Source organism: Megalobrama amblycephala, linkage group LG9, assembly GCF_018812025.1.
Source record: "Megalobrama amblycephala isolate DHTTF-2021 linkage group LG9, ASM1881202v1, whole genome shotgun sequence".
NCBI classification, from domain to species: Eukaryota; Metazoa; Chordata; class Actinopteri; order Cypriniformes; family Xenocyprididae; genus Megalobrama; species Megalobrama amblycephala.
Window position 1 is genome coordinate 42,400,702 of NC_063052.1, and position 26,358 is coordinate 42,427,059.

At 36.8% G+C, this 26,358-nt stretch overlaps 3 protein-coding genes across 6 annotated transcripts; 2 read left to right on the forward strand and 1 right to left on the reverse strand.

Annotated features, from left to right (window-relative positions):
- The first annotated feature begins 1,016 nt into the window (after positions 1–1,016).
- Positions 1,017–7,520, forward strand: tmem65 (transmembrane protein 65). Of its 2 annotated transcripts, none has more exons than XM_048203365.1 (8): positions 1,017–1,204; positions 1,354–1,591; positions 2,383–2,427; positions 2,504–2,571; positions 2,816–2,870; positions 4,932–4,974; positions 5,078–5,183; positions 5,312–7,520. In XM_048203365.1, exons 2-8 carry the CDS (start codon positions 1,378–1,380, stop codon positions 5,543–5,545), a joined length of 765 nt encoding a protein of 254 aa, XP_048059322.1. In that variant the 5' UTR covers positions 1,017–1,204; positions 1,354–1,377; the 3' UTR covers positions 5,546–7,520. The 2 variants fall into 2 exon arrangements, with proteins under 2 accessions (XP_048059322.1, XP_048059321.1); XM_048203364.1 differs by having other exon boundaries at positions 1,018–1,204; positions 1,371–1,591.
- Positions 7,521–8,152: 632 nt separating this feature from the next.
- Positions 8,153–13,201, reverse strand: zbtb22a (zinc finger and BTB domain containing 22a). Its single transcript, XM_048203374.1, has 4 exons — positions 13,059–13,201; positions 12,582–12,789; positions 10,025–10,640; positions 8,153–9,918 (listed from the first exon to the last, which is right to left on the reverse strand). The coding sequence occupies exons 2-4, from the start codon at positions 12,786–12,788 to the stop codon at positions 9,332–9,334; spliced, it is 1,410 nt and encodes a 469-aa protein (XP_048059331.1). The 5' UTR covers position 12,789; positions 13,059–13,201; the 3' UTR covers positions 8,153–9,331.
- scn1bb (sodium channel, voltage-gated, type I, beta b) lies at positions 12,731–24,739 on the forward strand. Of its 3 annotated transcripts, none has more exons than XM_048203377.1 (7): positions 12,731–12,866; positions 13,961–14,084; positions 17,245–17,411; positions 17,661–17,898; positions 20,420–20,561; positions 21,761–21,832; positions 24,066–24,739. In XM_048203377.1, exons 2-6 carry the CDS (start codon positions 14,030–14,032, stop codon positions 21,825–21,827), a joined length of 669 nt encoding a protein of 222 aa, XP_048059334.1. In that variant the 5' UTR covers positions 12,731–12,866; positions 13,961–14,029; the 3' UTR covers positions 21,828–21,832; positions 24,066–24,739. The 3 variants fall into 3 exon arrangements, with proteins under 3 accessions (XP_048059334.1, XP_048059333.1, XP_048059332.1); XM_048203376.1 differs by lacking the exon at positions 12,731–12,866 and adding an exon at positions 13,168–13,856 and having other exon boundaries at positions 13,935–14,084; XM_048203375.1 differs by lacking the exon at positions 12,731–12,866 and adding an exon at positions 13,168–13,856.
- Positions 24,740–26,358: the final 1,619 nt, after the last annotated feature.

The window sequence follows — 26,358 nt, forward strand, 5'->3', positions numbered from 1 at the left end:
AATGTTTCTTGAGCAGCAAATCATCATATTAGAATGATTTCTGAAGGATCATGTGACACTGAAGACTGGAGTAACGATGCTGAAAATTCAGCTTTGCATCACTTTGAATAAATTACTTTGTCAAATATATTTAAATAGTACACAGTTATTTTAAATTGTAATAATATTTCACATTATTACTGTTTTTTACTGTATTTTTAATTAAATAAATGTAGCCTTGGTGAGCAGACGAAACTTCTTTTAAAAACATTAAAAATCTTAGTGGTTCCAAACTTTTGGACTGTACTGTATTTTATCTCATAATTTAAATAATATAATGACAGTATCCTATAATTGTCTCTCAATTATGACTCAGTATGTCATAACTTTCTTTTATTATGTCATTTATGTCAAAAAGTGAAAGTTATGACTTGGTATGTCATCATGAATGTGACTTAAATCTTAATTTCAACTTTTTAAATGTCATTATTATTTAGTATGTCATCATGTCGACATTTTATCTCATAATTATGACTTAGTATGTCATATTTTTATGTCCTTACGACAAAAAAGTCAGTTATTGCTAAGTATGTCGTAATTATGATTTTTACATCGTAATTAAAGGTACACTGTGCAACCTTTTGTACATAAATGTATACTGAACGAGTACACCATGAATCTCTCTTCTAAACCGTGTTTTTATCTTATCCTGAATCATTACGTCACGCCTACAATGAGTGTTTATATTCGGACTATTTCAGACCGCTGCGGAGCAGCACAGCACCTGCGTGACTCGTCATATACGTAAACAGAGAGAAGTAGCTCCGGCTAAGATATTCTTCCGCTAGAGGGCATACTGTACCTTTAAGATTTTATGACTTTATTCGGCTTCCATTGTAAAAGACTCACAACATGAAATCATGATTAAGTTCTTATCTTAAGTTCCAAATTATGCCGACTCATGTTTTCTGATTAGGACTTTTCCAAAGGTTTTAACTACATTCCCCATGGCGCATTTGCCTACATTTCCCATCATGCAGCATCACCGCGCTTGCGTCAGAGCGGAGCGTGTGGAAAATCTCACGCCTTTTTTTAACTGTCATTGATCACACAATGATGAATCACGAGCGAAAATAACAGGCTAACAGGAGTTTCGGACGATTCTTACGATAGAGAAGACAGAGGAGGATGGAAACGGATTATTAATCGGCGTCGGCGGTGTGAGGTAACGTTAGTGCTGCGCGCGCACACACTGGGTGCGGGTTATTTTGGTTTAGTGAGACATGCGCGTTTGATTTTGCTCAGTTGTTTATTTGTTTATGATACAGAAGCTGTAGTGTCGAGGGTGTGTTCGCGTTCATTCATGTTTGATAGGGTGTGTCTTGATTTAGTGCTGTGATGATCCGGCTGGCTTCAGTGCGCGCGCTCCTGACCCGTCGCGCGCCCGGACCGGGTCAGCTGCACAGATGTTTCCTCGGAACACACCGGCGCAAAATCAAACCGGAGCAGCTGGACCTTCCGAACCAAGCCCGGGAGTTCGTGTACGGCCTGAGCCCGGCGACCCGGATCTGCTTACTGAAGGAGCTGCAGAACTTCGAGTCCAAGGCTGAAGGTAACGGAACCAGACCTTGAAACGCTTCTGTATGTGCTTGTGTGAGGTGATTTCCAACAAAACCAGCTTAACCGGACTGGGTGACCAGATAACATCCCATTCACCTTGAGATAGTACCATCATGTGTTTCTTAAAGGCGCTTTATACACTAATAATCATGTAAATCACAGAATTCAAAGTCATTATTCTGACCTTCCCTCGTCCAGATCACTGTTTCCACTGACTCTGTGATTCTGATCCGGTTCTTCTCACTCAAACCGGATTATCAGCCTGTGTTTGTTCACTATCAGCACAAATCAGTCCTGCGTCAACAGAATCGCTGCTCCTCACACATCCTGCTCGGGTTATTTGACACGAGCGAGAGCTGCAGTGTGTATACGGTGTTAAGGTCAGAGGTGAGCGTGTGACCTTTGACCTGGAGCTGCACTATTTCAGTAGCCCCTCCATGCAGAACACTCGAGATCCAGGGGGCGGAGTCGGGTAGGTTTAAGGATATGTAAAGTGGGAGGAGTTGGATCTTGTGTTCTGCAGTGAGGACCACCTTGAGAACGTCGCAGATCTCGCATTATCTCATGTCTGAAGAGACGGAAACAGACATATTTTGATACCAAGGAACATCATGTGATCAGTTCCGATGGAAAACACGCCCACTCGAATAATCAAACACATCAGAGTATAAAAACCTGGTATAGTTCACCATAAATGTTTCTGTCCATGAAAAGAAGCTGCATGACGTTAACGATTATAATGAGATCTTCATCTGTGTGTGTGTGTGTGTGTGTGTGTTTCAGACTCGTCAGAATCGTCTCCTCTGACCTCCGCTCAGCTCCGATACAGTGAGTTCAGGTCAGATTCAGCTTGTTTCAGGTGTTTGTGGTGTTTCTCTGATCTTCTCTGGATCTTCTGCTCTAGTTCTGCTGCACAATGCCATTCCCTTCGTCGGCTTCGGCTTCCTGGACAACGCCATCATGATCGCGGCCGTGAGTCCGTCTGTCAATCACTCGAGCTTCATCACTGACCGCTCGAGTCTGTTCATAACTGTGCAAACTGCAAAAAATATTTATTTTCAAACAGAGACTTTGAGCCATGTTTGTTTGATTATTATTAAAATGAAAGTCAAAACATGATAATATCAGAACTTCATTATCTGACATTTAAATATAGTCTTGATCTTTACAGATCTTGTCTTCATCTCTGATGACGCATGTTGTGTTGTTTTTTAAGGGCACTCAGATTGAACTGTCCATCGGATTGACGCTCGGAATATCAACAATGGCAGGTATTACACACACACACACACACACACACACACACACACACAATGGACTATATGCACGGATCTTCTTTAGAACTTCCAATAATATAATCCAGCTGGAAAACTTCCAGTGAGAGTCATGTGCTGGTGTGTTGAGCATCAGTAGTGTAATACTTAGTTTATAATCAGAATATAGTCACTTAAATAGTCAGGCATAGCATTAATTTAGTTATTCAAATGTGAGACGGCATAAATAAATAAATAAATAAAGACGTTCCTCAGTGTTCCTCCTCGACTAAATTAAATTCGACCATCAGTTACAGTGCTTCCCGCAGGTTTGAAATATACTTGCGGTGGTAGCCGGGCGAAAAATCCTCCTATTACCCACGGCACTACATGTGACAAACAAATAATGTGTGATTTTTAACAGTATTTTATTTATTGAAATTAATTTTAATTACATAGCATATTACATTTAATTACATACTAATATTATGCATTGTAAATTATGCAAAATTACAGCATTTAAATGGTTCTCCTTTTCCTATGTTTTCTTTGCTGTCATATAGTGTCTCTCTCAGTGAATGGGACACAGATTTTACTAGTAAAATTTATAAAATGAATAATTTGTGTCAAATAATGTTCTTAGTCTTTTCTTCCTGTGGGGGAGAATACAATAATTTACTATGAATTAAATGGAAATCAAATTAAATACAATTTATTGTGTAACCAAAATACCAATAATGCCCAAAAGAAAAAGAAAAAACTTAACGTGTGACTTTTAATTATAAACAAGCCCGAAATACACCGGGACTCTTAATTTGAAATGTCTGTACTATTGCAGGCTGATCCTTCAGATTCTTACAAACGTATAAAACATTTTATATAAAGGCCATAAAGTAGACATTGTAATAATTCATCAACTTGAGTTCATTAGCAATCGCTTGGCATAAATCTGCGCTTTTCTTTGATTGAGAATCACTTTGAAGCAGTCTGAAGCGCTGTCGCATGAGCTTCTAGAACGCACAACAGCGCCCCCTTGTGAATTTGCAAAATGCAGCACCCGTGGGAATGTCAGCGGGAGTAAACGGTTCTGACACACACATAACGAGCAAGTACGAAACGACTAGCTATCCGGTTTCATTAACTTGCGCGGATATAAAAGTATAAGAGGATAAAAATAATAAAAGCAAAAATGTGTCTCTGAATATACTTGGGCGGCCGTTATTATATGTGGGCGGCCCACCCAAGTAAAGTCTATGTGTGGGAAGCACTGAGTTTACACACTTTTATGTGAAAAAAGCTTCAAAAATTAAATATTTGTTGTGCACTTTAGTTAGATTAATTGAATAAAGTGTGCTGAAATCATTGATCTTGTGGTGCTGTGATTATAAAGAGAGAGCGGCGCTCGCTTTCTGTCATTCATTCACAACAAAAGTTATTGTTTTTCATCAGATTTTTTGAGTATTTCATACTTCACATTGACTAAATGTATTTTTAAACCTAGTTATTTCATAATGTTTAATATTTAGTCAAAAACGAAGTGAAAAACGATTACAGGAAATGTCTGATACATGCGCAAATAAATGCTACTTTTCCGCCACCTGCTGGTTAAAGTGGTAATTATTGTCTTTTTTATTTTTAAATAAGTGTTTTCTATCAAAAGTTGAATTTCCTACATTTTTAAACGTTCGGTTTTACAATGAGGACAATCTCAGAAGGATGAACAAGTAATGTTTGTGGTCATCACATTAAAAATAACATTTGAAGTGCTGAAGTGTGTCTAATTACAGACACGGCGTTTATAAACAGTCCCAATAGCTTCGTCTTTATTGCAATCAATCAAACTGGTTTATTGGCAAATTAGGTAAATGTGATAACTGCATTAAAATATGAACACAACATTATAAAGTCAACCATTGTTGGTTTTGTCGATGTACAGCGACTACAGAATGAACAGCTGACAGTTCACCGGAAACGCTGAGCTGACTTAACCACAACCAGGAAGTAACCGTGCATATAGTCCATTAAATATAATAGTTTTTAATTGGTAATAAAGTCTGACGAGGTTCTTGAATGTTTCAGCGGCGGCTCTGGGGAATCTGGTGTCGGATCTGGCTGGACTCGGGTAAACTCTAGTGTGTGTGTGTGTGTGTGTGTGTATGATGATGATGTGTGTGTTTGGGATTATGTTTGTGTGTGCGTGTAATGATGATGGTGTGTGTGTGTAGGTTAGCGGGGTATGTGGAAGCTCTGGCCGCACGTTTTGGGATGCAAATTCCTGATCTGACGCCCAGACAGGTGGACATGTGGCAGACCAGAGTCACATCACACATGGTGAGACACACACACACACACACACACACACACACACACACACACACACACACACACACACACACACACACGTGTTCGACGCTTCAGTAGATCCGCAGCTGCTTCACTCTCTCTCTCTCTCTCTCCAGGGAAAAGCCATCGGCGTCGCCATCGGGTGCATTCTGGGAATGTTTCCGTTGCTCTTCCTCAGTGACGACGAGGAAGACGAGAGAAGAAGAAGAAGAAGAAGAAGAGTCACCCGAGCTCAGACTGACGCACTTTTATATCGGCATGACGACAACTGCGTTTGTTTTGCCAAAGAAAATGAAGCGAAAGATCAAACGGTAAAACTACATCATCAAAATAACATGAAAAAATCATAAAAAAGTAGGAAGTAGAAATCTAAATAATTAGCAAGTAGTTAAAGTTTAATCTAACGATGCAGAATAGATGTTAAAATGAGCATGAGTTTAGTTTATCTCTTCGTCACATGACACTATTTTAAAGGTCCGCTTACACCAGGAATAATAACTATAAAGCTTCAGCAATCCCGATGAGAGAATGTTAGTCCTCAGCACAACTACAACCAAAACCAACGTCGTTTAACAATAAAAACAGCCAATCAGAATCCATCCTGCCTTAAACTCGTATCGCCACAACAGGAACACAGTCAAACCGCAGAATAAACAGCTGATCTAGCTATCGTTCCTGATGTGAACAGAATTTCCTCTCTTATGGTTTGTTTCTTTAGATTTTAGCAGCATGTTTTTGCGTTTGGTGAAGAATGAAGTTCATTGGTTCAGTTTGAAGTGTGTGAATTAGGAAGATGTTCTCTATTTTTAACTGTGTTTGCCTTCATCTGCACCATCACCGACCTCTCGAACTGGACTCTCACAGTCTGACTGAACTGGAACGCTCTAGTTTTATTCTGGACAGCACAAGAGTTTCTGCACTCGCGTCTCGCGCTCCCAGCATGCATCTGACACATGACACTCAAGCTCAGTGGTCATGGGAAGAGATGTTAAAAATGAACAGAACAAGCAATGAATATATTCATTCGTCACTCAGATATATTTATATAAACATTAGATAAATGTATACCTAAAACCGTACTTGAAATAAATAAAATATAAAAAAACTTTAACTTATTTTATGTATTTCTTAATTTCCTTTAGTTTGTTACTTCAAGTAAAACCAAATACACTAAAACTCCTCATTTACTAATCTAAATTAAATTTAATCTTAACAATCAAAAGTTGTATTTATTAACATTAACGTACTTAACTAACATCGACCGATTAATAATAAATGCTGTAAAACACGTTCACTGTTATTTAATAACTAATTAAAGTTAACGAATCACTAAAACCTGAACTGATATTAAAATTAAAACGTCAAATCTAATTCAAAATATTAACAAAAACTAAAACAGTGTTTGAGATGGAGTCAGAGTGCTTCAGTGAGGGAATCCCATGATCCTCTGGGCTCACGAGCTGATCGTCTCTATCCAGGGCTGCGTTTAACTCAGACCCTCGACCCCTCGATTTTGACCTGCACATATGTACACTTGAGGCAGATCCATAGACCACAATGCAACACGACTTGACCATCAAACACAACATAAGCGATGACGTACATCTGAGACATCGACTCGTGAGCGCCTCACATGATCCTCAGACTCACGTCTGTTACTGGAAGAACAGAAATACCTCTGGATTGAGTAGTTCAGTGATCAGCTGACTTCTGGGTAACGCATAAACACGCCCCAGAAATGTATTCTATCATACTATTATTGGACACTATGCATTCTAATAAATATATTCATGTATATAATGACCGCACAGCCGTCTCTGGGTAGTTGACTTGTACTCTACAACTATTTTACAGTATTTTGCAAATTCTACGATTATTTTTGTGAGACGACATGGAATATTTGTACTTTTATAAATTCATTTGTGGCACCACAGAACTGTTGACGCGAAAAGTACAAGTTTTGATGTCATTTGTGAACATGAAGCATGTTGTTTTAACTCATATTGATGATTTGGTTATTAGCAGCAGACTCTGTATTGTTCAGATGAATCATGGGTAACACTTTACAATTATGAACTAACTATGAAAAATAACACTTAATTTGATCATTTACTAAAAAAATCTGAGATGAAATAACAATCGACAGCTGTGTTTTTATCAACTAACGCTAAGATTAATAATATAACGAATAAACTGCTCATAGTTCGTTGATACATTAATGGACCCTTATTGTAAAGTGTTACCGAATTATAAATGAAATAAACACCCCTGAAGTTTCACACTGCAACTGATTTTAATAAAATGCCTTTATTGACAATATAAAAATCACACTGCATTATTATTATTATTATTATGATTTATGTACAGTCTAGTTGTGTTCGGCATCTATAACACAGAGCTCAGTCTGACTACAAACCAAACAGTGAAGAGGTAAATAAACACACCTGGAAAACACCAAACAACTGCTTTTATATTTCACAGAAGTGCTTCCAGAATATAATCAGAACTGCTACATGTGAGGATCATTATTAGATGAACGAACACTGATCTCTGCTCACATCTGAACAATAAAGCTTCTTTAGTGGGATCCTTTAACATCAATGGAATCTATCCTTCGAAAAGGTCCTTCACAATCTTCTATGGCACTGCTGCACAGCACAATCCCCAGAGTTAAATCAGCTCTGCTCAGAGTACATTTGGTCCCTCTCTAAATAGTGTTAAAGCAACACTGAAGCAGAGTTCAAGTTAATTAAGTGATTATACATTAACCTCTGTTAACACTCAGTAAGAACTTGTGAAGCTGGTAATGCTGTTTAATCAGATCTTGAGAGATTTAATGTCTTTTGTAGTTCTTGTTTCTCTTTTCTTCAGTGATTCTGCTTGTTAACAGCAGGTGTTCATCACTACCGCTCAATCATCACTTAATTAACTTTAACTCTGCTTCAGTGTTGCTTTAACACTATTTAGAGACCAAATGTACTCTGAGCAGAGTTGATTAACTCTGGGGATTTTGCTGTGTGGGAAAAATAATTTTTGGAACCTTTATTTTTAGGTTCCCTAAAGAACCTTTCAGTAAACCGTTCTCAAAAGAACATTTCTCCACTGTAAAGAACATGACAGTTCAAATTATTTTTCTCTAGAGCTTGTTTTTTGCTCCACTGCTCTGCGTTTTGCATTTTTAACCGCAAAAACGTGTGGCTCCTAAGATTTTTTAATTGTTTTCACACTAGAGGTACGGCACGTTTACCTTCGCTTGACGAAATCCAGTCGTTCCACGCATGAGGTGAAAATATGGAAACCCATTTCCACCGCAGAAGAAAAACAATTAATCATAATGACACGCCAAATCGAAATTATTACTTAAATCTAAATTGACTTGAAACTACGAAAGTATGACAAAGTTGAAATTATGACTTATGATGGCGTCATAATCTCATAATTCTGACTTTGTCAATTTCGAGATTCGAGAATTATAATTTTTTTAAAATAATTTAAACTTTTTGATCTTAAAATTTTAGTATGTCATAGTTTCAACTTTTTATGTCAGAATTATGACGCCATAATTTCGACTTTTTCTATCATAATTATGATTTACCATTAGATTTGTGTGGCGGAAAAAAGAGCTTCCATCTGAAAGAGTTCAGCAGATTTCGCTCGTATTTAAGTTCTCCAAGCTGATCAGTGCATTAAAAAACACTGGTTTCATGTCTTAAGAACATTCTTATTTGATTGTTGTTAAGAAGAACTTGAATTCCTGAAAAGAATGTTCTTAAAAATCATTGTAGAATGACTTAAAGGGTTAGTTCAGCCAAAAATGAAATTTCTGTCATTAATTACTCTCCCTCATGTCGTTCCACACCCGTAAGACCTTCATCTTCAGAACACAAATTAAGATATTTTTGATGAAATCTAAGAGATTTCTCTAGCGCTTTAAAATAAGGTTCAACGGAGGGACAGAAATCTCTCAGATTTCATTACTAATATCTTCAGTTGTGTTACGAAGATCTTACAGGTTTGGAACGACACGAGGGAGAGTAAATGATGGGTGAAATATCCCTTTAAGAGCGTTTCACTGAAAGGCTCTTTGGGGAACCAGAATGGTGGTTCTATGGCATCTTTTACAGGAACCTTCACTTTTAAGAGAGCATTTCCTCTTCCTGTAACGAGTAATCGTCCTGCTCCACCTTCACTCGTCCGGCTGCGTCGCTGTCGTACTGCTGAGATCCAGACGCCGCCGCGGACGTTTGCTGGCAGCGAGCCTGATGCTTGAGGAAACTGTCTCTCCAGACGATCTTCTTCCCGCAGAGCGCGCACTCGTACGGCCGCATGCCTCCATGCGTCTTGACGTGTTTGGTCAGGTGGTGCTTCATCTTGAAGCTCTTGGAGCAGACGGGGCAGGCGAACGGACGCAGGTTGAGGTGTTGCATTTTCACGTGGCGGTCGCGCATGCTCTTCAGCGTGTACGCTTTACCGCAGTGACAGAAGTGGACTTTGGGCGTCGCAGAGAGAGGAGAGCCCGGAGAGGACGAGGACGACTGCAGCAGAGGACGCTGCGAAATCTGCCCCGTCGCCTGCTCGATTTCGTCGTAGGTCTCCAGCGTTTCGTCCTCCTCGTCTTCGTCCAGCAGTTTGCCGTCCGACGGCCATTCGGCGAGGTTCTGCCACAGGCCGTCCGTCGGGCCGCTCTCGCTCTCTCTGAGACGTCCGTCCGACTCGACGCCTCCTGAGAGAAGACAAGAGCAGACAACAACAGTCAGAAACAGGCGGCGACGACATGTTCCCCCTGGTGGACGGGAGCTAAACGGCAGTGATGAAGAAGCTCCACTCACCGGCCTGGTGCTCCTCACACTTCACCCTCACTTTGTGCTCCTCCACGAGCTCTCCGACACCTTCGTCCGCCTCCACCCTCCTCTGCTCCTCGTCCTCTTTCGCCCCCCGCAGGCGGACTCGGATGCGGTGCCTCGCGGCGAAGTCCGTTTCGATGGACGGCAAAGGCGCCACGGCACATCCGTGCGGATTCGGCCCGCATTCGGGCTCCGCTCGGAGGGGGAAGGTCAGGGTGTTTCTGCTCCACCTGCTCTGCTGAGGGCGCCTCCATGTGGCCAGAGGCGGAAGCGCGCTCTGCGGCCGTTTCTCCAGAGCTTGTTCGCCCGCGGCGTCCTCCGGATCGGCGAAGCAGCAGTCGGAGCTGCTGGGCGACTGATGACTCGAGGAGGTCGCCCCGCCCGGGCTGACCTGGGCTAGAGGTCGCGACCTCTTGAGGATGTCCGTGCACTTGTCCACGATGTGCCACATCTGCAGGAAGCTGGCCACGGTGACGTAGTTGATGATGTCGTCGCGCACGATGCTGAGCTGCCCCGTGTAGGCGGAGTTCAGGACGCTCTCGAAGGCCAGCGGGTCCATGACCGAGGGAAGAGACACGGTGGTGACGTTCTTCAGCAGAACCTGGACACAAGCAGAAGCGACCGCAGCGATCAGAGCCGCTCCAGATAAACTCTGATTCGCTGTTGCTAAAGAACCAGATTCACGAAACATTCTCGAGAATGAAAGACTTCTTAAAGGATTAGTTCACTTCAGAATTAAAATGTCCTGATAATTTACTCTCCTCCATGTCATCCAAGATGTTCATGTCTTTCTTTCTTCAGTTGAAAAGAAATTAGGAAAACATTCCAGGATTTTTCTCCATATAGTGGACTTCACTGGGGTTCAACGGGTTGAAGGTCCAAATGTCAGTTTCAGTGCAGCTTCAAAGAGCTCTAAATGATCCCAGACGAGGAATAAGAGTCTCATCTAGAGAAACCATCGGACATTTTCTAAAAGAAATAAACATTATATACTTTTTAACCACAAATGCTTGTCTTGCACTGCTCTGTGATGCGCCACGCATGACGTAATCATGTTGGAAAGGCGGAAGTACCGCGGTAGGGAGAAAAACTCTCATTTTCTCGTCCAACATCGTTGTTTTACCTTTTTTTGACTTAGTCTTTGACGTTCACTTTGTAAACACTGGATCGGTACTTCCACCTACGTCACGCGTGACCTTTCCAACATGATTACGTCATGCGTGGAGCATCACAGAGCAGTGCAAGACGAGCATTTGTGGTTAAAATGTATATAATGTTTTATTTTTTTTAGAAAATGGCCAATGGTTTCTCTAGATTAGACTCTTATTCCTCGTCTGGGATCATGTAGAGCTCTTTGAAGCTGCACTGAAACTGACATTTGGACCTTCAACCCGTTGAACCCCAGTGAAGTCCACTATATGGAGAAAATCCTGGAATGTTTTCATAATTTCTTTTCAACTGAAGAAAGAAAGACATGAACATCTTGGATGACATGGAGGAGAGTAAATTATTTTAATTCAGAAGTGAACTAAACCTTTAACTGCTGATTTAACTTATAAAAACTGTGGAAGTATTGTTTTAAGTTGAAATGTTATGTTTAAATATGCAAATGAGGCAGTAATTACATGCACTAATTTGCATACATTTCCAGAACAGGAATCTGAACATTGGATGAAGACAGGTTCATTTTCACTTTGACACAGAAAGGATTTTGGATTTCTCTGTTTATCACTCCATAAATCTGTTTTTAGGAGTAAAATGTCATGTGATGTCATATGAACAAACCTTCAGAATATAGATATGAATAAAACTGTAAGGTTTGGTGTGTGTGAAGCTGCTGAAGTGGAGATTTCTGACTCAAACTCAGTTTCTTTACAGATGAGTGTAATAAAACAAACACTTAAATGTGTATTTTAGATGTTTTCTGTCCACTAGTCTGAAACAAAACATGTGCATGAAAAAACAACAGTTTTACATGTAGTGTCTCGCCTTTAGAATGAAGTTAGGAATATTTTGTGTGAATAAATTTTCATTTTTGGGTGAACTATCCCTTTAAGATTGTTAAAACTTGAGAATTTGAATTCCTGAAAAGGATGTTTTTAAAAACTTAATAATATCCAGCTTAAATTCTCATAAATTTCATTAATGAATTTATTGGGTTGTATACAGTTACTAAAGACTGTATCTTTTCATATGACACACATCATAAGAATATGTATTTAATGTTACATCTGATGTAATATTTATTGTGCAGTATTTTCAGCATATGAATGAAAATACAGTACTAGTAACTAAAGTGGATTTATGTTGCGACTTTGATAACAAAAATATGTTTTAAGAACGTTTATTTAATGTTCCCATTACGTTATAAGTGTAAACGAACGTTCTATTAATGTTACTGGAAGAACGTTGAGAGAACCTTGTGAGAGCTGGGAGGGTCAAGATGTCAATCAAAGTTCAAAATCAATACAGTCATTAATATGCAAATGAGAAGGTTTACATATGTAAAATCAGTGTGATGATGTCAGCTGCGCGCACTCACCTGGTCGTGGAAATACGGGGATGACGCGGCCAGCACACACCTGTGCGCGCGGAACACCTGACCCTGCACCTGTATGGACAGGTCACACAGCTGACCCTCCTCGCGCTGCCGGTTGAGATTCTCCAGAACCGACGCGCGCACGCTGGGGAAACACACCTGCAGGACCGGGCCGGGTGGCGCGCTGGCGCGGCCGAGGATCTGTTCCATCCTGCGGGGAGAAAAACACCCGCGACCGCGGAAGAAGACGAGAGTTCCTTAACTGAGAGCAGCAGCAGAACCGCTCCGGTACTGACATAAACACGCGTTTCTCCGGTTATATTCGGCTTCAGGCCCGCAGACTAGATCATAATCTAATCAGAGCGCGATTGGATGATCATGTGTGTTTACATCAAACATCTGCTCGTCTAAATCACCGTCTGTATATGTAGATTATGATCCTGATCAATGCAAACAAAATATGAATGTTTATAATCTCACCTGCGTTCACTGTGATGGAGCTCTGCTGCGGAAGAAAGAGACACGCCCCCTTCCCGAAGACACGCCCCTCCTAAAAAACACAGTACTTATTTATATGTTCTTCATATATGTGCGACAAAATACACTAGTGTCTCGCGTTAATGAAATCAAAATGGCTGAATATGTTTATAGAATAGAATAGAATCAGGTGCATGCCTCTGTGAGCCAATCCTGCTGCAAAAGAGGTCGGGTTCATGAATATTAATTACGTTACGCGACTTGGATCTCGTGCGTGGCTATTAATATTCATGAGCGGAGCAGTACTGCAGTCCGACTGAAGTTTACAAACCTCTAATAAAAAAGGTTTGTAAAAAAAAAAATTAAATAAATAAGAGACGATCACAACCCTGATAAACCATAAATAAATTATTAATATAACGTCAGTTAGATATAGATCTCTCTGAATAATTATTAGAGCGTATTTTAACGTAAATATATGCTTTAAAATCATTTTTGGATGTGGTATAAAATGGTTTGAAGGGGAAAAACTCAATTTATTGTAGTTAATAATCATCACTTTAATGTAAATAATCGCGTTTGAGTTCGGTTCTGAAGGGGCTGACGTCGTGACGTCACCGCGGGTTCGGATGGGCTGCGCGCGCGGCCCGGGATTTTTACCGCAATGCATCAGTCCGAGCGTCAGAACTCCGCGAACGCGTGAACGAGCCGCTCAGAATGGCGCTTAAACTCGACCAGGATCAGAAACATCAGTCTGATGCGTGAGGATTATCAGATTCGCTGAAGTTCTGCGCGATTACAGTGAGTGATGCAGATATATTAATACATGAATATGCATGCGTGCATGTTTCCTTCAGATGCTGTAAACGCTGACCTCAGGTCTGTGTTTGTTGTGCATCATACAGAGCTCCAGAACATGAAGACCCGTCAGTGAGCGACAGAAGAGTGTGTGTGTGTGTGTGTGTGTGAGCATCATGGACGAGTGTGTGAGACGCCTGCTGCTCCTGTGTGTGTTCTGCGCGCTCTCAGGTGAGTCTGGTCATTTAAATCACATTTTTAATTTTTAATCACATTATTCTTTATCAGGGAGTGCTATGTAGAGGAAAAATACATCTGTAAGGATTAAACTCGCATAAATTTGATTAAAAGGACAAAGAAAAATATTAAAATGAATAAATATTTGATGAATGATGAATAAATCACTTGCACAGGGGTGTCAAACTCATTTTAGGTTGAGGGCCTGATTGGAAAAAAATAGCCATGTGCGGGCCGAATTAATAAAATAATAATAAAACTTAGTTTTTGCATAGTTTTTTTTTAGATAGTTGCATTAATATTAACCATATAAACAACAAGAAAACTATTACACTGCTCATTAAATCTGCATTTGATTTCACAGCGAAAACTATTACATTTTTATATGCTTTATTATGAGTGATGCACCTATTTTGATTCTTCATGGCAGATTCTGATACTGTTTGCAGATTTTTTGTTGTTTATTTGTTCAAAAATATGTGTACTCTTTGATATTAGAGGCAAACGCTGCATTTTTATCAGATGTCGTGCACATGAGCATTTGTTTTTAATTTAAATAATTGTTTAATTTCAAGATTAACAGCATGGACTGAATTTAGCTTGCACAAGCACCATCAGCAGATGGACTGAATGACATGCAGATTCAGTATTTATATTATTCTTCCTATATTTCGTGATCACTGAGCTTGTGCATACAGTATTTCCTGTCTGTTCTCCTCTTTGTGTCCGTACTTCCTGTTTACAGACATCGTAAATATTTCCACACAAATGAAATTATTACAAAGCAGTTCATTTGCAAAAATAAAACTAAAACCGTTTGGATTTATGACCAGTGCGCTACTGCGTCTCTATTTATTTTTTTTATTATAGTTCACATCATGTGTGTATCTTCATTCACATGTGCCACAGATAGGACGTCTTTTGCAGTCTTTAGAGAGATGCCCTTTTCATCCAGAACAGATGTGGTTCTCACGAATGAAAGCGCTTTTGTCATCCATGCGCTTTTCTGCAATGAAGGAACGTTTATCCACACAATGTGCTTCACTCTTACAGACAGAACATGATGATGTCATCTCCAACCCTTAACTTTTGGGAAATTCTTTGACATTCAACACTTGTTTACAGATTTCATAGAACAGAGCTCAACACATCCTTCAAGCATCGACGCCGTCGGAGGACGCTGACGGAAACTCATCCTGATAATGTGAAACAATTCTGGGAATGACCGTCTTCACCACAGTCATTCATCACTTTAAGACAGATTTTGATGTTATTAACGTCTTTCTGTGGCCCTTTATGAGAAACATTCAGACAGAACCTCCTTTGATCCAATCAGAATCCATTTCATCCTGACAGAGTCTTAATTTTGACAGCAAGAAAATTAAGGAATTCATCTTCAACGATAACTTTGCCGTCAACAGTTTTATTTATCTCAGGTTTCAGACGCAGCGTCCGCCACAAATAAATAATACTTGATGTACAAAAAAAAAACCATTTGATTAAAATAAATAAATAAAACATCTAAAAAAAATAAAAAAAACTAGATAAATGAAACAACTGAAATAAATTAGATTATTATTTTAAACATGATTAAAAAATTAAATAAAAAATTATTGAAATAAATTAATCAATTAGATTAAAATCAATACATGCATAAAATCTGATGAAAAAAATTAAGTACATTTGATTTAAAATGTGATTTAAATACATTTTTAGATAAATAAATAATTAACAGATCTGATTCAAATAAATACATACATAAAATTAATGTAAATAAGTAAATAAACAAAAACATTTGATTAAAATAAATAAGTAAAATAGAAATTTATTTAAATAAATTTGACTGCAATAAATGTATTAAAATTGTTGAATAGGAAAACTAAGAAAATGAATTAATTTAAATACATTTGATTAAAATAAATGCAAATAAATGAATTTAAATAAATAATAATGTAATAAATTAGATTTTAAAAATGGTTAAAATAAACAGTATTTGATAACTAAAACTTAAAGTAAATAAATGTGAAATGACTGAAATAAATTAATAAATTAGATTCAAATGAATATATACATAAAATTGGATGTAAATATTAAGCAAATAACATTTGAATAAAATAAATCTGATTAAAATAAATGCATAAAATTAGATCAATAAACAAAAAACATTTAATTAAAATAAATACGTAAAATAGAAATACATTTTAATAAATAATAAATAAATTTGATTTAAAAAAATGATTAGAATAAACAATATTTGATGTAAATAAAACATTTGATTAAAATAAATTTTATTTAAAATTTGATAAATTAATAAATCTGATTAAAATAAACACATAAAATTAGATGTAAATAAACAAAAACATTTGATTTAAATAAGTAAAATAGAAATTTATTTAAATAAATTTGACTACAATAAATTTATTAAAATTGTTGAATAGGAAAACTAAGAAAATGAATTAATTTAAATACATTTGATTAAAATAAATGCAAATAAATAAATTAAAATAATAATGTAATAAATTAGATTTTAAAAATGGTTAAAATAAACAGTATCTGATAACTAAAACTTAAAGTAAATAAATGTGAAATGACTGAAATAAATTAATAAATTAGATTCAAATGAATATATACATAAAATTGGATGTAAATAAATATTAAGCTAATAACATTTGAATAAAATAAATCTGATTAAAATAAATGCATAAAATTAGATGTAAAAAGGTCAATAAAAAACATTTAATTAAAATAAATACGTAAAATAGAAATGCATTTTAATAAATAATAAATAAATTTGATTTTAAAAAAATGATTAAAATAAACAATATTTGATGTATATAAAACATTTGATTAAAATAAATTTTATTTAAAATTTGATAAATTAATAAATCTGATTAAAATAAACACATATAAAATTAGATGTAAATAGACAAAAACATTTGATTTAAATAAGTAAAATACAAGTTTATTTAAATAAATTTGACTACAATAAATTTATTAAAATGGTTGAATAGAATTTAATTTAAATAAATAATATGTCTAACAGTACAGTAGAAAAGAAAGCAATGAAGTAACATAACATGACAACATGAGGCTGCTCTGACTGTGAGGATGATGATCATTGGTCTCTGAGGATCATGTGATCTTGTTTCTGCAGTGTCGGTGTGCCGCGGTGCGTGTGCGGAGGTCGACTCGGACACGGAGGCCGTCGCCGGCCGGAGCTTCAAGCTGGGATGCATTTCCTGTAAGATGCGCGGAGAGGTGGAGGCCACGGCGACCATCGACTGGCTCTTCAAGGCGCGAGGAGATGACGACTTCATTCACGTGAGTGTCGTCCGATGGAGACGCTTGATCACGTGATGATGAAAGACGCTCTCCAGCTCCACAAAACTGCAGATCATATGATATAAATGAAATATTTTCCAACTAATATTGCAAACCCGTATTCAAACGAGGTCGCTGCAGGTTTGGGTGTGTTTGTGATGTAATGTAGAGACTGCAGCTGATTTTGAAGCTTGAAGTCAAACGACGTGATCTTTTTCCTGTCTCTGATGGTTTGGTGTCTCGGGACAGATTTATAGTTATGACGGACAGGTGTCCAACATCGTCGACGAGCGCTTTCAGGATCGGGTGGAGTGGCACGGCAGCAGGAAAACCTTCGACATTCAGGACGCGTCTGTGGACATCCTGAACGTCACCTTCAACGACTCGGGCGTCTACCGCTGCATCTTCAACCGCATCCTGAGCTACGAGCACTACGAGTTCTCCACCATCGAACAGAAGGAGGTGTTCCTCACTGTGGTGGCCAAAGGTAAAGCGTGAACGTGCGTCTCAGTGCTTTCGCCGTGGGTATCGGGAGCTGTTGAGGTTTCCACCTGGAACGCATGACTTCTGTCATTGATTTTCTGGTGAAAGAAATACATAAATGAAGAAGAAAAACAATATGAAATATTCCTCTTTAAATACAATCAGCTGCAGTTGCATGACCTGGTTTATAACCACTGAATCTGCACACGAAGCCGCATTGAGATCCTCCTGTCTTGGGATTTGAGCTAATTAGGGCCTTAAAAAAAGAGGATGCAAAAAGAACAGTTTGTTAATAATTGGAACCTGAAAGGATATTGAGATATCTTTAATACTCTTTGAGTTACAGGCATGCAAACTTTGGAAAAAAGACTATTTTGTCCCTACTTTCTATGCAATTGTTTTACAGAGGGAAACAAGTCACATTTTTTTGTGACACACTTTCAGATATTCGTCTTTAAAAGAGAAAAGTATCAGTTGCATGCAAAGTGACCTACATTTTGTGTTTGACCACTGAAAATGAGTCGGATTTAACAATTTACTCCTGGAGCCACATTGAGATCCTCATATCTCTGGGAATTAAGCATATAGAGCCTTAAAAATTAACATACCAAAAGAAAAGTTTGTTAAGAACCAACATCTAAAAGGATATTGAGATATCTTTAATACTTCTGTAGTTACAGGCTCACAAACTTTGGGAAAAGACTCTTTTTGGCTCTCAGGAACGATCTATTCTATGCAGGTGTTTAAGGAAACAAGATACATTTCTATTTTCAACATTATTTGTTCTTCAGTCATTCATGTTTAGATATAAGCAGTATCAGTAGTTAAGGACAAGTTTCAGCTGTATGCAACGTGGCCAACATTGGGTTTTTAACCACTGAAAATGGCTTAAATTCAACAATTTCCTCCTGGAGCCACATTGAGATCCTCATATCTCTGGGAATTAAGCATATAGAGCTTTAAAAATGGAGATATCCAAAGAATAATTTGTTAAGAACCAACATCTAAAAGGATATTGAGATATCCTTAAAACTTCTGTAGTTACAGGCTCACAAACTTTGGGAAAAGACTCTTTTTGGCTCTCAGGAACAATCTATTCTATGTAGTTGTTTAAGGAAACAAGATACATCTCTAGTTGCAACATTATTTGTTCTTCAGTCATTCCTCTTTAAATATAATCAGTATCAGTAGTTTAGGACAAGAATCAGCTTTATGCAACGTGGCCAACATTGGGTTTTCAACCATTGAAACTGGGTCAACAATTTACTCCTGGAGCCACATTGAGATCCTCCTGTCTCGGGATTTGAGCTAAATAGGGCCTTAATAAACAGAAGATGCAAAAAGAACAGTTTGTTAATAATTGGAACCTGAAAGGATATTGAGATATCTTTAATACTCTTTGAGTTACAGGCATGCAAACTTTGGAAAAAGACTATTTTTGTCCCTCAGACAGGAACGTTCCATGCAGTTGTTTTGATATAAGGAAATGAGATGCATTTCTAGCTTCAACATTATTTGTTCTTCAGATATTCCTCTTTAAAAGAAAAAAGTAACAGCTTTATGCAAAGTGACCCACATTTGATTTTTGACCACTGAAAATGGGTCAAATTTAACAATTTACTCCTGGAGCCACATTGAGATCCTCATATCTATTGAAGTGAACAATATAGAGCCTTAAAAATTGAGATAATAAAAGAAAAGTTTGTTAAGAGTCAACCTCTAATAGGATATTGAAATATCTTTAATACTTCTGTAGTTACAGGCTCACAAACTTTGGAAAAAGGCGATTTTTGGCTCTCAGGAACGATCTATTCTATGCAGCTGTTTAAGGAAACAAGATACATTTCTATTTTCAACATTATTTTTTCTTCAGTCATTCATGTTTAGATATAAGCAGTATCAGTAGTTAAGGACAAGTTTCAGCTGTATGCAACGTGGCCAACATTTAGTTTTCAACCATTGAAAAATGGCTTAAATTCAACAATTTACTTCTGGAGCCACATTGAGATCCTCATATTTCTAGAATGAAGCATATAGAGCTTTAAAAATGGAGATATCCAAAGAATAATTTGTGAAGAACCAAAATCTAAAAGGATATTGTGATATCTTTAATATTTCTTGAGTTACAGACATTCAAACTTTGGAAAGAACATGAAAAAAGTGCTTTTTTCCATTTTTGAGCCGTCACCATTGGCATATACTGCAGCAATGATTGATAAAGTCAACAGATTTCATTAATAGATCCACCGAACTCTGTGTAAAAATAGAATAATGAAGCTGCCGTCTTTCTAAAGTCATTTTTACACCCCTGTAATTTGGCTCCAAATCACAAATGAAATCGGTCTGTTCTACAAAACAGTGAATATTCATTTGTGACATTTAATATTTTGGCTTTCATCAAGATTTATGTTTGTGTTTCAACAGAATATGAACAAAATCAAAAGTTTTAGCTGGCGAAGTTTCTGAAATGCGTTTTGATTTGTCAGAATGAGGCAGAAGCGTCACGATAAGCGTCTGTGTTTCAGCCACGCGCGGGACGGCGTCCATCGTGTCGGAGGTCATGATGTACGTGTCCATCATCGGGCTGCAGCTCTGGCTGCTGGTGGAGATGATCTACTGCTACAGGAAGATCGCCGCCGCTGGAGAGGAAGCTCTGAGAGCCAGCGCGTGAGTGTTTGTGAGCTCAGCGTGGAGGATTGCTAAGTGTTATCTAATATCATCATGTCTTGATTTATCAGATCAGAGCCTGGACGATACTATAGTGACTAGGGCTGGGTAAAAAATATCGATTTCTCAATTTTAATCGATTCTCATTTTTACGAACCAATATTGATTCTTAAATCCCAAGAATCGATTAGTCTAGTCTGTTTTCAGTTGATGAATGAGCAGAATATGTAGCTCCTCCCATCCAATAAATCACAATAATCTTTGTTACTTTTGATATGAAGCAAAGTCTCAGATTTCAAATGACGTCCATCTTATTATGAGATTCAAAAAATAATTTTTGGCGCTGTTTAATGTGGCGTGACAGATCGCTTTAGCGCCTCAGTTAAAGAGAAGCATGTGATCATCCTCTCCTCCGCTTTCAATACCAGTTACAGCGAAATAAACATGAACATCTGAAGGTATGTTAAAATATACAGTACAACTTACTGAAATCCGTATCATGTCTCGTGTAATCGCTCAATCAGTGCTTCAACCTCGGAAAGACGTCAATAAAACAGCTTCAATGTCACGTGACGTCACATTTACCTCAGAAAAACATATTCAGTGACCATAAACTCATTAGTCAGCAGATAGAAAAGTGACTCTAGAAAGATAAATATAGCTATGCACCGTTACATATTCATTATAATTTATAATGTTCTTCAATATTTAATGCATTTTTGAATAAATCAGTTATGACAGCTGCGATTTAAATGTTTATATTCAAAAAAAACGAATTGGAGTAGAAATATGATTATGTAATTCTAAACTTTATTTATAATAAAAACATTATTGAGTGTAATTTAAGTGTTTGTATATAAATAAGTTAATTTAACCTTCAGTATTATTACAGTAGCACCAGCTGACTCTCATGTGTAGTTTACAGCATTAGTGAGAGATTTTTTACTCTAGAAAATTTGCCATGTACTGAAACTGAAATACTACATCCAAAATAATCGCAATCGAATTGAAACCATGTGAATAGTAATCGAATCGAATCATGAAAACAGTGTCATACCCGGCCCTAATAGTTAGATTCTGCAGTGATATAAAGACTAAAAAGATCCGTCTTTGAATACAGGCTCACGTCATCATTATTGATGCAGAAGCGAAGACTAAAACCAGCTCAGACTTTAACACGTGTCGCGTTTGTGTTGCAGCGCGGAGTATTTAGCCATAGCGTCTGAGGGCAAAGACAACTGCGGCGGAGTGCAGGTCGCTGAATAACACAGGTGAGACGACGGAAGTGACGGGAATCAAAAACTAGAACGAAAGTTGTCAGGACAAACTGACAAAGCCTTGTCTGAAAGCTTTCTAGCATGTTTAATCATTTGTTAGCATGTTGCTAACATGAATTAGCCTGTTCATAGCATGATTTAGCACATTGTTAACATGAATTAGCATGAATTGACACATTACTAGCATGATTTAACATGTTAATATGCTTTAGCACATTGTTAGCATTGGTTAACATGGTTTTAGCACAATGTTAACATTAATTAGCATTTTGCTAACATTTTTACCATGTTGACAGCATGATTCAACATGATGCTACCATATTTTAACACTATGTTAACATGATTTAGCATTGTTGCTAGCATGTTTTAACATTATCATGAATTAGCATAATTTTATGTTTTAACATGTTGCTAGCATTGATTTAACATATTGCTAGCATGTTGCTAGCATGGTCAGGACATCTGTAGCATGAGTTAACATGTTAGCATGAATTAACACGTTGTTACCATAAATTTAACATGTTAGCAATATTTAACTTTTTGCTAGCATGTTTTATCATTGCCAGCATAAATTTGCATGTTGCTAACATGAATTAGCATATTGTTAACATTAAGCATGTTGTTAGCATGTTTCAGCACATTGGTACGGTACCAGTGTGTTGAAAAATGCTAACAACATGCTTAATCAATGTTAACATTTTGCTAGCATGATTTTAACACATTACTCACATGAGTAAGCATGTTGTTAACATGCATTAGCATATTGTTAGAATAATTTAACATGTTGTCATTAATTAGCATTCTGTTAGCATTTTTTAACACATTGGTAACATGAATTAGCATGTTATTAACATGTTTTAACACATTGCTAGAATAATTTAACATGTTAGCATGGATTAGCATTCTGTTAGCATGTTTTGGCACATGTTGCTAACATGAATTAGCATTTTCTAACATGTTTTAGCATGTCAACATGATTTATCCTGTTTGCTAACATGATTTAACATGTTGTTAGCATGTTTTATCATTGCTAGCATAAATTAGCATGTTTCCTGGCACTGTTAGCATTAAACTAGCATGTTGTTAACATGTTTTAACACCTTGTTAGAATAATTTAACATGTTAGCATGGATTAGCATCCTGTTAGCATGTTTTAGCACACATTGCTAACATGAATTAACATGTTGCTAGCATGTTTTATCATTGCTAGGTTAGGGTTAGCATGTTTCATGACATTGTTAACATGAATTAGCATGTTAACATGTTTTACATGTTTTAACACATTGCTAGAATAATTTACATGTTAGCATGGATTAGCATTCTGTTAGCATGTTTTAGCACACATTGCTAACATGAATTAACATGTTGCTAGCATGTTTTATCATTGCTGGGTTAGGGTTAGGGTTAGCATGTATCATGACATTGTTAGCATTAATTAGCATGTTGTTAACATGTTTTAACACCTTGTTAGAATAATTTAGCATGTTAGCATTGATTAGCATTCTGTTAGCATGTTTTAGGGGTTAGGGTTAGCATGTTTCATGACATTGTTGGCATTAATTAGCATGTGGTTAACATGTTTTACATGTTTTAACACATTGCTATAATAATTTACATGTTAGCATGGATTAGCATTCTGTTAGCATGTTTTATCACACATTGCTAAGATGAATTAACATGTTGCTAGCATGTTTTATCATTGCTGGGTTAGGGTTAGGGTTAGCATGTTTCATGACATTATTAACATAAATTAGCATGTTAACATGTTTTACATGTTTTAACACGTTGCTATAATAATTTACATGTTAACATGGATTAGTATTCTGTTAGCATGTTTTAGCACTTTGCTAACATGAATTAACATGAATTTACAGCATTAATTTGCATGTTCTAAGAACGTTTTGCTAATGTTCACATTAACTTATGAAAACTGAATGTATGAAAGTTAAATGTCCAGTTTTTAAATGTTTTAAACTTTTTGTTCTTGGTTATGTGAACGTTAGCGGAACGTTCCATTGTATCATTCTTCAAACATTATGTGAACGTTACTTTTGAATGTTCTCCGAAACAAGTAGCAACGACGTATGAACGTTGTTAAAGAGCAGATAACTTTGAACGAACGTTCTTTTAACGTTTTACTGGAAGAACGTTTGTTCAACGTTGAGAGAGCGTTAGCTGAAGCTCTGAGCGTGTTCTTCTGATTGGTCTCTGATTCTCTGGTCTGCAGGTTTTTCCCAGGAGCCTCTTCTGATTGGCTGTCTCTGGCTCCTGTGTTTGTACCCGTTCTTCACCTTCCACTGATCGATCCGATCCTCTGTTCCGCATGACGCTATGCATGACTCGACCGGAGAAACTCTTCCTCCATCGACCGCATCACTCTCACTGAAACAGAAAAGCGCAATACTTTGATTTTGCACTAGAGGTCAGTGAAGAGCCAGGAGTCGACACACATCCAGCCATACAGACATACATAAATGTATAAATATTAATATTCTAGTTAAAGCAGAGGCCGTGCAGTGCTGCGACTGCATGAGTTCATGTGAGTGTAAATCAGAGAAACTCGTATAATCAGCTTATAGTTGTATAATCATGACAATAACCTCGTCCTCCAATGTAGCAGAACAATGTTTGATAGCGATTACCTCGTGCTGAAGTGCATTGTGGGTAAGTGCATTAAGACATACGATCGCTCGTCATCTCCCGCTTTAATGCATGCCCACACTGCAAGAGCCAATCACAGCCCTGCTCTGCTGAACCAGCGTTTCTGAGGGGGACGCAGCAGTGGATGCTGGGAAACGCAGAGCTGGAGAAATGAATCATGTGACTGTGATTTCTGTTTGTAACCCTGAATAACAAATATGATTTAGCAGATATTTCTTAATAAACGTTACACTGACACCACTGAAGGATCCTTTATTATTTACTTCTGCATATTTTCTGTAAGCATGAAATATATTCTGATGAGCTGCAAGATTTTTAATAAAAACACAAAATGAACAATATTTATGAATGATTATTAAATGCCAAAACTCAGTCATACTGTGTGTTTCACTGAAGTTTTGAGCCCAAATATGATCAAAATAGTGTATATTGATACTGTGCAATAATATTAATACAGTTTGGACAATATTTAGTGTCTGTTTCATCATTTCATTCTTTTCTGCTCACTTTATTACTGTTAGGATTTATAGACTTTATTTAAATTTGTTTTTGTTTTTATCAAAGTTATTTATTAAATCATGTTTTATTTCATTTTAATTAAATGCTTTTTAGTTATTTATGTATTTTATTTTGATCAAAACTATTGATTAACTTTGATTTTTATTTATTTTAATCAGTTGTATTCATTAATTCATATTTTATTTGTTTTATTAATTTATTTTAATCACAGTTGTCTTTGTAAATCATGTTTAATGTATTTAGTGTGAAGCAAATTTATTAATTTAAATAATTTTTATTCATTTATTTTAATCCATATCAATCAAAAGTATTCAGTTATTTCCAGAGTTTTGCCCCAGTTGTTCCTGTAGTTTGGCCCCTGAGGGCCCGGAGCCGGTGTGTACAGCAGCGCGGTCATCACTCCTCACACTAGTGAGCTGCCTGCAGATGCTGTCTGTGTAGTGCACTACGTTCAGTGTGTGTTCTTCACGTCTGAATCGCCTGATGAATGTAAATGACTGAATATTCTCTCATCAATACAAAATCACAGTTTCTTTTAATCACCAGTTTCTTCTTTCCTGGGAATATTGTTTTCATTTGCTCTGCCCTCAGTGTTGGTCTTTATTAAAATCCATTCAGTTCCTGAATGACATCATCCTCCAGGAAGTGATGTCGTTTTGGAGGGAAACAGCAGCACAAACACTGGTGTGTTCTGATGAATTCTGGGATGTTGTTGGTTTGTGTCCCTGTGATGAACAGATCTGATCCCACAGTTTCAGTTCAGCACAAAATCACGTTCTTTGGATCTTCTGGACTCAAGCTGATGATGATGATGATGATGATGATGATGATGATGATGATGATTCTGCTGCAGCTTCACACGCTTTCATTCAACTAGGAGTGGCATTTTAATTTAATTAAATATTTATATAAATACATATTATAGCTGGTTATAATAATAAATATTTAATTAAAATAATAAACAAACTGAAATGATTAAGTTTCAGAATTCTCAAAAACTTAATAATAATAATATTTAAATACAAAAAATATAAATAAATTGAAATATGCTTTATTTTACAGAAACTAGGAGTGGTATTTTAATTTAATTAAATATTTATATAAATACATATAGCTGGTTATAATAATAAATATTTAATTAAAATAATAAATAAACTGAAATTATTAAGTTTCAGAATTCTCAAAAACAATAATAATAATAATATTTAAATACAAAAAATATAAATAAGTTGAAATATGCTTTATTTTACAGAAACTAGGAGTGGTATTTTAATTTAATTTAATATATAAATATATATTATAGTTGGTTACAATAATAAATATTTCTTTAAAATAAAGAA

Bases quoted from the DNA above. Each gene is read 5' to 3' on its own strand.
- tmem65 (XM_048203365.1), top strand. From the start codon at position 1,378: ATGATCCGGCTGGCTTCAGTGCGCGCGCTCCTGACCCGTCGCGCGCCC. The intron at 2,572-2,815 runs GTGAGTCCGTCT...TTGTTTTTTAAG, and splicing joins ACGCCATCATGATCGCGGCC to GGCACTCAGATTGAACTGTC. The intron at 2,871-4,931 runs GTATTACACACA...TGAATGTTTCAG, and splicing joins CGGAATATCAACAATGGCAG to CGGCGGCTCTGGGGAATCTG.
- zbtb22a (XM_048203374.1), bottom strand. From the start codon at position 12,788: ATGGAACAGATCCTCGGCCGCGCCAGCGCGCCACCCGGCCCGGTCCTG. The intron at 10,641-12,581 runs GTGAGTGCGCGC...GCTTGTGTCCAG, and splicing joins CCCCGTATTTCCACGACCAG to GTTCTGCTGAAGAACGTCAC. The intron at 9,919-10,024 runs GTGAGTGGAGCT...GTCTTCTCTCAG, and splicing joins GTGTGAGGAGCACCAGGCCG to GAGGCGTCGAGTCGGACGGA.
- scn1bb (XM_048203377.1), top strand. From the start codon at position 14,030: ATGGACGAGTGTGTGAGACGCCTGCTGCTCCTGTGTGTGTTCTGCGCG. The intron at 17,412-17,660 runs GTGAGTGTCGTC...GTCTCGGGACAG, and splicing joins GAGATGACGACTTCATTCAC to ATTTATAGTTATGACGGACA. The intron at 17,899-20,419 runs GTAAAGCGTGAA...TCTGTGTTTCAG, and splicing joins CCTCACTGTGGTGGCCAAAG to CCACGCGCGGGACGGCGTCC.